This window comes from Hippoglossus hippoglossus, chromosome 13, assembly GCF_009819705.1.
Source record: "Hippoglossus hippoglossus isolate fHipHip1 chromosome 13, fHipHip1.pri, whole genome shotgun sequence".
Lineage (NCBI taxonomy): Eukaryota > Metazoa > Chordata > Actinopteri > Pleuronectiformes > Pleuronectidae > Hippoglossus > Hippoglossus hippoglossus.
This window is the reverse complement of record NC_047163.1, coordinates 13,501,440-13,514,094: the sequence shown is the minus strand read 5'-3', so window position 1 is coordinate 13,514,094 and position 12,655 is coordinate 13,501,440. Positions and strand designations below refer to the sequence as shown.

Sequence of the window (12,655 nt, the reverse complement as noted above, 5' to 3'; positions counted from 1 at the left end):
CAGTTTTTTTTCATGCAGGGCTTTTATGAGCAGATTTCTCTGTGATCCTTTAGCTTGAAATCTTCAAATATCTGCACCTGCTTCACGTTATTTTTTTCACTATATCATCAGGTATATGGATATCTATTTTCTGTTAAGCTGAGGCTTATGTTTTCCTGTTCCTATTTTTTCTCAGATTGGAAATGCATGTAAAAGTGAAGTATATATGTGAGGCAGCTGTCTTCACTCTCAAGAGGGATAGTGCCAGTGAGCCTCATCACAGACACCTCCAGATGTTCCTCTCTCCAGACTGTGCTGTGGCTCTCATAGTCCACAACACTCATCTTACAGTGAAGACCAGACTGACTCACTGACGCCAGAGGCAAAGTCATCAGACAAATGGCAAGAATCAAGACTATCTGTTAGAGAGGAGGGTATTTTATTTAACATGATTTAATATGTGTAGCAGGAATCATGGTGCTTATACAGTATATAATGTAAATATATTGAAACTAATTCATCTAATCGTGTGTAGAAAAAAACAACAACCAGGGAACTGTTCACAGCCGAACTATGAAATTGCCTCCGATCAAGCCTCAGCAGGTTTCAAACCAGAGGATCCAGTCTGACAACTTTTCTGCATCAGTAAACTATAGCAGCAGTTAACTGAGGCCCAGACCGAGAATACACCCCCATCATCACCACACAGTGGCACTGCAGCGCTATGCAGAGGACAGTATTCCCTCTGGTGTCTCCCATGCTCAGTCAGATCTGAAACGTTGTTAAATCATTACGTGCACAGGAAGCCCAGAGACACAAAAAACAAGCTGTTGGTGGTTACCCATCCTTAGAAGTTGGAATGATTTATCTGTGTGCACCTTTCATTTACCTACTCCCACATATCACCCAAAGTCTAAATAAAAGTCACACAAATCATATATTGGAGAACAGGTGAAGATCTATATTTGTCACCTATAATTGACCATTAGTGAACCACTGACACTGAGGGCTTTATGCTTCAGTTTGATGGTGTAATTCCTGTTTAGTGGTCACCAGTGAAACTGAGAAAACTTGGATTGTTATTAATGTTCTATGTAAGCATTTTGCTGGCACAGACTTTCGAATAACTTCAAATGTTAATCTAGTTAAGATATCAGACAAGATAGACTCTAGTAATGGTTTCTATTATGTATCATAGACACTTTACTTGCTAATAAAATGTGTACATTTCACGTCCTGGAGGCGAAAATGGCACGGAATTAAAGGAGTGGCCCCAGGCTTTGTGGCCACTAGGCAAATTATGCAATCAGTATGTGTCTGAACACAGTATAACATCATATAACATCGGTAACACAGACTATTGTGGCTACCCTACCTCAGTGTGAGTGAAGGGCGATTGAAGACACAAGAGTGGAAAAGAGTCTTTTGCTCTGAGAGAAGTCATTTCATTGGTTAGTTTAACCTTTAAGATGCCATAAAAAGCTGAACCAGTAGATAAAGTTTCTTCATTTCAATCCATTACAGTTTTACTTTAAGAAAACTACCTGACATGTTTCTACTGGTCAACTCACAATTTGCAAAGTGACACTGAATGAAAGCTTTTCTTTTGATATTCTTTATTAAAAGCGCATTTCAGTATTTCCAAATCATAACATTTTGAACATTCTCACAATAAGTTAAAAGAAATAAATCACCATGACAAAATTCAACAACAACAAATCGGTATGTTGCAAAATGAGACGGCCAACACCAAAAATGCACTGCATTTTTAGAAGTTGACCTGGAGCAGCAGACCAAAAAATAAACGGAACAAAACTTGAGCGTTCAGCTACAGCGTGTTGAGCAATATGTGAAGAAAAAGCTGTTCGATGTTTGATCTCTAGCTGACAGCATGGAGGCCCAGCGTCACTACTTTGTTGCAAACCACCAACCAGGATGTGATTCCCACTCCACCTGAAAGGAAAGGACAACTGTCAGTGAATCAATAAACGGACTGTACTATGTGACAAGTTTAAAGCCCATTTTCCACTGGTCAAAAGCCCACTAACATCTGGCTTTTGTCTACAATGGGAGTGGGTACAATCGTCATTCACTCCTGGGTCAAATGACTCTGCAGAAGACAGGTTTTTATTAGTTCCTGCTCCCATCGGCAGTGATGGAAACAAGACACCCGGGTGGACGCGTTAATTTGGCAAGACTGCGAGGTGAGAGAGCACCTCAGTTTTCAGTGCATTTGTGACATCACGCACCGGGGGGAAAACACGTTTTTTGCGGCTTTACAAATATTTAAATATGGAAAAATAGAGCAAACTGTCCTTTACACATAAACCAAGTCCTAATGTATGTTGTGTTGATTGAAAAAAGGTTATATTTGGGGTGTCCCACTTGCATTTGTAAATAAATTCCCTTATTTTTATCAAATACAAAAACACTGAGTTTTGACTGTGACTCAGACAAATTTCCCCAGTGAATAATAAAGTAAATCTTGATTACCTGCCACTCCTGTTGGGAAGGCAACCAGTCGCTCCACAGGGGCAATCCATCGACTGGGAACCACTGTCACCGGATCAGAGTAATACTTCCATATCAGGGAGACCATCAGAGCAGCCTGACAAATTAAAGAGACACATGGGTTGGTACATCATCAAAAAATAGGTATATCACTATGTAGCTAGTAATGTCACCTATTTTTTAACACTCTCCACCTACCTGTAATATATAAAAGGCAATGTTCACAACCCATTTCATCTTGGCCTGTTGTGCAGTTCTTGATTTCACTGCAAAAAGGAGAATATAAGTCACTGTTAGGCTCAGCAAACTGATTGATGTGGCAATGTAGCCTTCAATTATTCTGCCGTAGTGCCTGTTATACCGGTTAATCAGACTGCACCGCCATTTTGTTTAAATCACCAAGAAGATTATGTTTTCGTCTGCACTTGTTTGTTTGTTAATTAGTTTGCAGGATTCACAAGAACTACTCAACCGATTTCCATGAAATCTTGTGGAGGGGTAGGGCATGAACCTAGGCAGCACTGTGAGATATGTTTTATTGATTTCTCTGAGAGTAATTCATAGATCTTGATGGGAAAAAAAATTAGGAAAGTTCAAGGGACCGATGTATGTGTGTGTGTCCTGATCTAGTAAATTCACATGTGGTTTCATAAGGGGACTGTGTGTGCTCTAATGAGTGCCATTAGTTCATAATGTGAATCACAGATCAGGAGAAACAGGCAGTGATTCAGAGTTCTAAAACCTGAAGAAGAGCTTTTTATTGTCTATTTCCAAGTATTGTTTTCCAGCTATTTGTAGGGTAATATATAGGGTTGCAAAGGGGTGGAAACTTTCCGGAAACTTTCCATGGGAAGTTAAGCTGGGGAATTTTGAAAAAAATTTTTTACCGCAAATTAAACGCTGAGCAATAAAAAAATAATTCAAAACTCTATTTTAAAGATGTATGGAATGCAGCACACGCTGCACGTTGAATTTCAACCCTGCACTGTGCATTTCTCCATCACATGCGCAGTGCATTCTTCCATCACATGCACAGATAATTCCCAGCATCCTGCACACTACAGCAGGGCTATTGAGGCCACACTACTGCATTAGCCCAAGGACTAGTCAGGTAAGTTTTGATGATATTACTGGGGAAAATATATAAGCATGCTGATTGAGGATTGTTCATCTGTTCATCTAACCTATTTCTATTCATTTATCCATCAATTGTAAAATATTTTTAAAGACGATTCCAATTGTTTAGCTAACTATTTATATCTCTGGCATTGCATTAGTGTTTTTTACAAGCTTTTTTCTCATCTTATTCTACAGAACAATGCCACGTGCACTATCTCGTGTGTGGAGACATTTCACCCCAGCCAATGTAGAAGGAAAGGCTGTGTACATTTGCAAATACTGTGCAAAGACCTATGTTAAGAATGCCACAAAGATGCAGAAGCATATAGTCAAGTGCCCAAAGTTTCCTCAGGGCTCAAATCAGCTTATGACAAAACAAAATGTTTATATTTATGTCTGTATATGACAAGGTAAATACAGTTAGTATAAATTACCCACACAATTTCCAGTTTATTCCCGTTAATTCCCGTTAATTCCCGTATATTCCCATGGAAAGTTTCCAACTTTGAATATTCCCGGAAATTTGCAACCCTAGTAATATAGCATGATTACAATACAATTACAGTGTGATGTGTTCAAGGTCTTGAGGAAAGACTGAGGGTGATGTCTGAAAAAGTACATATAATTATATATATGAGAAATAATGATACATTACAGGAAGTATATTTTGTTCATTTTTGGATATTACACCCAAATACTTTTCGTTCAAACAGAGGAGAGTTCCCATTTATCAACACAATGGTAAGGGCCATTCCATTCAGCCGTTTGGGACAGAAAAGAGTGATTGGTTAAAAGATATGAAACATTGAGTAAAACACAGGCTGTGTAGCTTGATCAGGGGAGATAGAAAACTATCTATAAAGTATAAACGTGGCAATTATCTGAAACACCTTTGCACTGCAGGCAATGTGCATCACACTCAAATTCTATTCAGCCACTTCCTTTCTTCACCCGACCTAATCCTGAGGCTGAGAGTGAAGGACAGCGACAGGCAGCAGCTGTTCATAGTGGACATAGAGTGGAGTGTATTATCCAAAACCTACTGCAAATTCCTATGGGTTGTGGTTTTAATGTGTAAATCTGCTGTAGTAGACATGCACAGGTGCGGAAGACTCAACTGTGCAATTTACAGTCACAGTGACAGTATATCGTCATATAGTTTCCCTTGAAGAAAAAACAGCTACTGTAGGTGGACTAAGTAACATGAAAAACAAATCAGCAGTCCTGCATCGAGAACTGCCTTTTTTAGGGCAGGGCCATAAGACAATATCAATACTCATAGCAATATAGTTTTTTAATATAATACTTATACATTGTGCAAGCACAGGAAGGAGATACCGCACATAAATGATCTGCCTCAGATTTGTAAAATGTTTTGCTGTTTATCAAGTATTTGTAATTTTCTGCTCATAAAGAAGAGTTTAAAACCACATCCTTCACTCAGGAGCAAACATCAGTCTTTGAACTGAACTGGAGTAATAATGCAGCATTTTTTGTGTTGTCATTGTTTGTATGTTGTTACTAGATGTTCCTCATAATTAAACACCACTTCATCTTCGGGGCTCCTGCCATCTTCTCATGTCAGTAACTACTGCTGCTGCTCACCATGTGTTTTCAGCTTGTCTGTCATCTTGTTGATTTTGCGCTCCAGTCTGGCATATCTGGCAAACTCATCCATCATGCTGATGGAGGACTGCTCCTTCTTCATCTCCTGGACCTCAGCCCTCATTTCACTCTCCAGCTCAGCATCTTTCTGCACCATCTTTGAGAGCTTTAGGAGGAGAAGGGTGGAGAAGGCTGTTACTGAGGGAGCAGGGGGACATGGTTATCTGCAGTGGAGGCTGTGGTTTATAGATGCAGAGGCTCAACAACACAGTGTTCCTGCTTATTGAGCTATCCCAGAGCTTCAGCCAACAGATTTCCATTATGCTAAGCCATCTGTAGCAGCAGAGCTAATATGTAAACACGGTTACACAACATTACATTATTTCCTCTTGAACAACCATGTTGTAAAAAGCTTGTCCCCTTGGGTTTTGTTATTAGAAATGGTTCTCAGACAAACCACACCCATGTAGTATCTATTATGTATTAGCTAATTCGCTCAACCAAGCTAGTCCACAAGGAGGCTGCAGTCTGAGACGAGGCAAAAACAGAAACAACGACAATACACTGCTCCCGCCTGCGCTTTTCAGTGAAACGTGTCGTATATAACATCAGCCGCTACTTACGAAAGAGGATATGGAGGGCAGGAGTGTTTTCATGAGGTTGCACAGGAACACCGAGCCCAGCACAAGGAACCACGCATACCCGGCCGCCATGTTTGTTCTCCTCCCCCCACCAGCAGCCTCCTTGTTGCAGCTGTGGAGCCGCTGCAGCAGCCACACGGTGCTGTTACATAATAACTAGGCCAGTCAGGTTATTCGGGTTATAACGAAAGCTAATAATGTACAAAGAAAACATCTTTACAGCACCTGGTCGATCTTATTTATTGGATGGTATTGATTAGATGTGTGTTTCACAAAGATAAATACATGAAGCACTTAAACCGATTCACGAAGGTTTGTTTCGTTCACGTGCGGCCTTGTTTTAAAAACTCCATCCATGTTGTTTTATTCCCTTTTCTCGCACACACCCTGTGTCTCGGTGACTTTGCTGGGCTCAGTGATTGGCACACGCTTTGCCCATACAGGTATGGTGTTATGGTTCAAAAAACATGCTGCCTCGGCCCGCCGGCGAATCACCGAGAGCGGGAGGCGGGGCGCCGCTCTTCCCTGTGGATTGGTAGGAGGAGGGATAAAATATGCCCGAGCGGGGGATCCAATCAGGTGCGAGCTGGTCCTGGTACTGGTCGGAGGTTTTGTGTGTGAAGTTGCAGACCGCACTGTGGAGGTGTGGGCAGCGAGAGGTACAGGACAGACCCCCACGAGTTCAAGTGTTTAAAACAACCTAAAAAGGCCGACTTCTATTCTCTTTTGTCTCTGCCTTAAAACCTCAGCAACAATGGGAAGGAAAAGGGTAAGTTGAAAATATGTACGCTTATGTGGGATTTCTCTTTAAATGCAGCGCGTGTGTTTTTAAACCAAACACACGCGGTGTCTTTATGTTGCGTCGCTACAACGTTTCTTTTGGAGACTGCATGTGCAATGTAAGGCTCGAGTTCCTCGGTAGGCTCCATGTGCAGGAATGGAGTCCACCTCCACTGTTCTCAGGTCTGTCGTGTCTCACCCTGTTGATACAGGGAAGTGGCGCCTTTTTACTTAGCACGGCGCAGCACGCGTCTTCACCGAGCAACTCGGCGCGTCGGCATTGTTTCCTCTAACGCAACCACTACATCCGCGATCCACTCGCTAAACACGAAGCTGATGGTTTAATAATATTTAATGTTCACCGTGTGCTAAGGCCAAACAAAGGGGTGTACCCAGAGACCGTCGATGCGCAGGTCCTCAAAGAAAATTTTCTTGCGTAATGGTTATTTGAGCGTATTACCGCGAGGACGCGCTACGGGTTTTCGCAGCGTTTTTGGACCGTGTGAAACCAGCCGCCATTGTGGAGATATTTAACCCACGTTTGTGCGTGTATTGTAAAGAAAAAGGCTGGTGTGTTTTATTTTCGTTATAGCGGCTGATTTATACGACATCTGGTCGTTTTTGCTAACTTTGTTTACTAAGCGTTGGGAGAAGTTTTATGGAGTAAACTCCGAACATGCAGCACCGTGCTGATGTTAGCGCGGAGCGCGTGTTGGAGGTGGAGCGAGCTCATTTCCCCCCTTTTCTTCAACTAGCTGCAGCATCGCGATGTGTGCTTGCAACAAAAACCCTAGATGATCTGGGCTTCATTATAAAGTTTTAACTCGCTTAGTGATTATAGAGAAACGTGTCAGACCTCCCCCACTCACTTTTAAGGTTGCATAATTTCTTTGTGACTTAAGGGGAGGGAGAGGTGCCCATCCCCCCTTTGCACTACACACCCACTTGAGCTCATGAATGGTTGTTGTTTCTCAACTTACTAATTTTTTTTCTCCTTTCTGTCTCTCGCAGAACAGCACCGCTGCAGGCGATGAAGAGGTTAGTATTCCTGTCCCCGGATGCCCAAACTGCCCCCAAATGGTTGTTGCCGTCCAGTGTCCACATCTGAACATTTTGTTCTTTTGTCTGTCGAGAGAGAAAGGGGTGGACTTGGTTGATGCAGGATGGCTGTTTGCAAAGTTTAAGTGCAGCCCAGGGTTATCTATGCAAGTCAAAACCTGAAGTACAAAGACTGGCTTGGTCTGCCAGTTGGTTTTATTTTGCAGGTTTTAAACCTGGTCACTCCGTATTTGGTTTGAATAAATGATCAGCCTCTAGGGGGCACTGTTAGATTTGTTGTGCAAATGGCCCCCTTGTCTACTTCGCCTGTTTCAAGTACCCTGACACTGTTGATGTTTCCACATTTTTGATGAGAATTACCTAATTTTTCAGATTTTCTAACAGTAAGCATTAAGTGATAAAATTGTTTATTAGACTTTGAATAGTTTTCCAAATACGGACTGAGAGAAAATTCATATTGAACACATATTGGTGTCTACATAGGTATCGGTGCCATTGAGGAAGTCTTCAAGGGTGCGATCGGTAAGTTCCACAAAGCCCAACAAAAATTGTCACCTTAATAAAACAATCAGCATATTTATAATGTACTGTATATATTCTGTTGTCCTAGTCTGATACTTAATTGTTTTGTCCGTACATTTGTGTTACAGAGAGAGGATGAACCTAAACCACTGCCAGAAAAGGCAAAGGTAAAACAAGTTTTTGTTGTTGTTCATGTCATTGCACAAGAGCACGACATTCAACAAAAATATATTTCATGCTGTTTGTTTGACCCTGTAGGTACCACCCAAGATTAAAAAGGTGAAAGAGGCACCAAAGCCAAAGGCAAAGGCTAAGGGAAAGACCACGGGGAAGAAAGAAGAACCTAAGGAAGAAGAGGAGGAGGAAGAAGAAGAAGAAGAGGTCCCAGCAGAGAACGGAGACGCCAAAGCAGAAAAGGTAAGAATTTCTTTTTTTATGACGCATGTCTCCTGAAATTGGCTCGTTTGCAAAGTTCAATGAGAATAAGGTATAACGACTGGTTTCTCCATCCTCCAGGAGGAGGCAGCAGCAGCAGAGGAGACAGAAGAAAAGGAGGACAAGACGGAGGAGGAGGACGAGGAAGAAGAAGAGGAAGAGGAGGAGGAGGAGGAAGAGGGAAAGAAGAAGAAGAAAGCAGCAGAGTAGTTACAAAAAAACAAACACTCAATTGCCAATGTTCCCCATTCCTCTTTTCTTGTACAATGCAGAGAATATTTTTATCTATTTTCTTAAGACAGCAGTGTTTTTAGGGATGTGATTACAAAAGTGCTTTTTAAAGGATACTACAAATTACATTCAGTTTCATGGCTTCTGTGAAGGGAAAGTTTGTGGGGTCTCTTTCATTGTACTTGTGTTTTCTTTGACTTCTTTTTTTGTCTTAGGTTGTAGTTTTCTGCATGATCTGCCGTCGTGTCTTATCAAGTCAATTTGATGTTCGAATTAGGAGAGTTTACCTGAGACATTCCCACGTCGTCTTGAGGGTTTTTGTCACCTGTACTGCTTTGGAGTTTAATACATCCTAATGTGTTTGATAGGAAATGAGATGATTAAAAGTCTGACAGTTGTGTTTTAAGCTAAGTAACATCTTCACAATGTTAACTTGAATTATTTTCACTAGTACTGGCATTGGCCACATTGATTTTTCTTTTCTTTTATGCAGTCTGTGATGGTACATTTTTGAGGACAGTTAAATAGATCCACATTCTGTTAATCATACTTGCTGTTTTGGTCCTTTCAGGTTAACTGTATTTTCACCTCAGCCTACAAAATGTATTTGCCGCAAATTTGTGCATATGTTCAATGTGGTTTTTGGGATTTCTCTACTAATGTACAGTTTCCTCCTTTTTAAAAAAACAATAAAAGGATTTTTCTTTAATTTGTGTGAAGTGCTAGTTCAAACAGGAATCAGCTGAAATAATCAAGGGTGTCATACAAGCTTTTGATACATGGCCTCATGGTCAAATAGTCTTCAAGGACCAATTTTAATTGATAATGTGCTGAAGTAGTGTCTGTTTCAATTCTACCAAAGTTACAATACATAAAGTTCAGAAACGTCAGTGGGCAAAACTAATTTTGCTTGTTGATAGTTGAGACCATGGTTTCATCAAGGACTTTTCGTTGACCTTGTTTGAAAATCAGAAATTGTAGATGACTTATTCAGAGTTCCACTGAATTTGTAAAATATGAATTTTGTTTTTATTCTTTCAATTACCCCACAAAACTGAACTCCCATGGACAGATCAACTTGTTTGGGAACCCCAGTGCTGAATATCCTATTGGACTCCTGTTTCCTTCAACATTCCATCAAGTGTCATGCATTCAGAATACCATGCTACTAAACCCAGCCTTGCCTGACCCACAGCATATCTGATAAATTACCCAGTGGTAGAAAGAGAGTGACACGTGAGTCAAGTGTGGCCCTCCAGCAAGAATATTTTACTTTTTACTTTAACAGTTCACATTTAATTTATTCAGGATTTTTCACAAATTTCCTGTAGATAACAAAATGAAAACAAGACAGAAATCCAATGAATTTGAACCTTGTGACAGATACTGTTCCCATGACGAGAGATAGATGCAGGCTATGGTGCTTCTTTTTCTGTGTTGAGCTGTTTTAAGTCTAATAAACCTACCAGTACATAGAATGAGACCAAAATTGTCAGCCGTTTAAAACAATGTTTGTGTTCAAGCTTGGAACATTTCATATATGAGTAATATCTTTCTTGCCAGATGACTATAATCATAAACTGCTTTAATTCTTAGTCCTCATTTAGTCATACATGTTCAATTTAGGATTGCACTATTAATCAAATCCTCTCTCTTTTTTTTGTACTTAAATAGACATCTTCATTTTCACCGCACCTATATCCTGGTTGCCCCATGATGAACACGGCTGAAATAAACAATGGCTTTCCAATGAAATTTCATACACCACAAGTCAGACGGTTTTTTTTTTAATTCACAATTTTATTTTAAATGTAATCAGTTCAAGTCTGGACATAAACCTTAAATGGTATAATGGTGATGAAAAAAAAAAAAGGGTAAATAGTAGTGTTGATTTAATAGAAAACAGACATCAATAAAGATATGTAAGAAAATCAAGACCTGAAAGCTGAAAGCCCACAGGTATAAAGGCACAAGTCGAGGACCAGCACAGACTCTGGACCTAAACCCTGTCAAACTGGTTTGGGATGAAGTGAACAGGAGGTAAAAAAGTTTTATTTCTGCAGCAGAGTTGAAGAACAACTTTTCTTATTTGATTTCTATTGAAGAAAGAACATTGTGAGTTTGTACGGTTGAATGAGTCAAAGTGATAAATTAAAGTATGAAATTCAGTTATTCCTTCTTTTTTTTTATGTCCATGTGTCTAATTGCTTGATTTTCAGAAACATTGAGACAAGAAACTACACCTGGAAATAAATGAAGCTGAAACTTCTGGTGCATATGATTACATAAACATGATCAAATATAGATATTACATCCTTTCACTCTACCAGTCAGGCCAAACAGCCACAGCTATTTCCATTCAGTTCTCTCCACAAACCCTCCTTCCCAACATCTGCTTATTAATCCTTTTATTTCCCCCCCCCCCAAAAAAACTCCCTAATTCATAACATTGAACAAATTTATGCATACATATTTCCACTCCCACACTACACACGTCACATTCCTTTTTACTTTCAGATCAAACCTACCTACCATCAGGTTGTAGTAAACCCTAAAAATCGAAGTTTTCACATTCGATACTGTTCATCTTCCCTCTCAGATTCATTCATAGTCTTTCTACATCCATATCATTCATAACGTTCTTCCACGCTTTCTCGTCAGCCGGTCTTCTCACGTCTTTCCCTCTTACACATCTGTACATCACTCATGTTTACACACACATCAGACCCACTCTGCTCTCTCCTTCACCCACATACATTTCTACTTCCTCTGTTATCTCCCCACAGCCTCTCTCTCAATCATATCCACCCATTCTTCCAGCATTGCCTTCTTAATCTTTTCCATCTCCCCCTTCGCTGTACCCCACAACACTTCATCACCCCTTTCTCTTCTCCCTCATCTACCACTACCTGGGCCCTCATAAACCCAGGGTACATACTCATAAACTAAACCCCTCACCTTTCTAATCCCTGCTTTCCATATCACCCTGTTTACGTTCAATATATCAATTGGCTGATATGGGCCATTCAAGATATGCACCAATATGAAAACTTTTATTGGATTGTATAAACAATATGCATTTATGATTATATTTAACATTAACATTTCTTTTTGTCTTAATTCAAGTTCTATATATTATATAGAACTTGATATTTGTGTTTTCTTTCAATTTATCTTTATTTCTTTAAAAAATATTATTTAACATAAGAATCATTTACAATTATTTCTAATATATGATAGTTTTTTACTTCTTGATATCGGTATCGGCACTGGCCGAGTTCTCATTGTCTGCTGCACATGTGTTTTTACTCACACAAGGTTATTGTTTTGCCGTTGTGTTATTATTGTGTTACTGGGGGTTAAAAACAGTCAAACAAGTGGAAAAGGGGCTTGAGACAGACCAGCAACATTGTGTAATTTCCTTTACCTTGAAACCGCAGCTTAATTAAAATGAGTTTGATGCTTGAGTTTGAATATGGAGAATGTTTCCTCCTTCAGCAGCAGCTTCAACCGTCAGAACCCGGTCCAGCAAGTTGAACTGTTAAAAAAGATCAGGAAGTTATTAAAAACCAGAGTTTATCTCCAATATTCAGCAGGAAACTTTTAAAATAGGAAAAATTCTAAACCGAGTTTTGTCGGATTTGTTACAGCAGCAGCTCTTCTGGTTCAGGAAGCCGAGGATCATGGATCATTTTTCTCAACCTGAAAAAATTCGTTAATAGCCCAAAGACAGCCCAAAAGAGTTAATCATCACATGTGACTATGGAGTATAT

General features: G+C 40.0%; 2 protein-coding genes across 2 annotated transcripts; one reads left to right on the top strand and one right to left on the bottom strand.

Moving 5' to 3' along the window:
* Positions 1–848: 848 nt before the first annotated feature.
* get1 (guided entry of tail-anchored proteins factor 1) lies at positions 849–6,198 on the bottom strand. The gene is made up of 6 exons (XM_034605388.1): positions 6,081–6,198; positions 5,838–5,997; positions 5,215–5,380; positions 2,689–2,756; positions 2,473–2,587; positions 849–1,932 (listed from the first exon to the last, which is right to left on the bottom strand). The coding sequence occupies exons 2-6, from the start codon at positions 5,925–5,927 to the stop codon at positions 1,859–1,861; spliced, it is 513 nt and encodes a 170-aa protein (XP_034461279.1). The 5' UTR covers positions 5,928–5,997; positions 6,081–6,198; the 3' UTR covers positions 849–1,858.
* A 238-nt stretch (positions 6,199–6,436) lies between these two features.
* LOC117773441 (histone H3.v1-like) lies at positions 6,437–9,591 on the top strand. Its single transcript, XM_034605389.1, has 6 exons — positions 6,437–6,624; positions 7,647–7,673; positions 8,178–8,216; positions 8,345–8,383; positions 8,475–8,633; positions 8,733–9,591. Exons 1-6 carry the CDS (start codon positions 6,610–6,612, stop codon positions 8,859–8,861), a joined length of 408 nt encoding a protein of 135 aa, XP_034461280.1. The 5' UTR covers positions 6,437–6,609; the 3' UTR covers positions 8,862–9,591.
* The last annotated feature ends 3,064 nt before the right edge of the window (positions 9,592–12,655 follow it).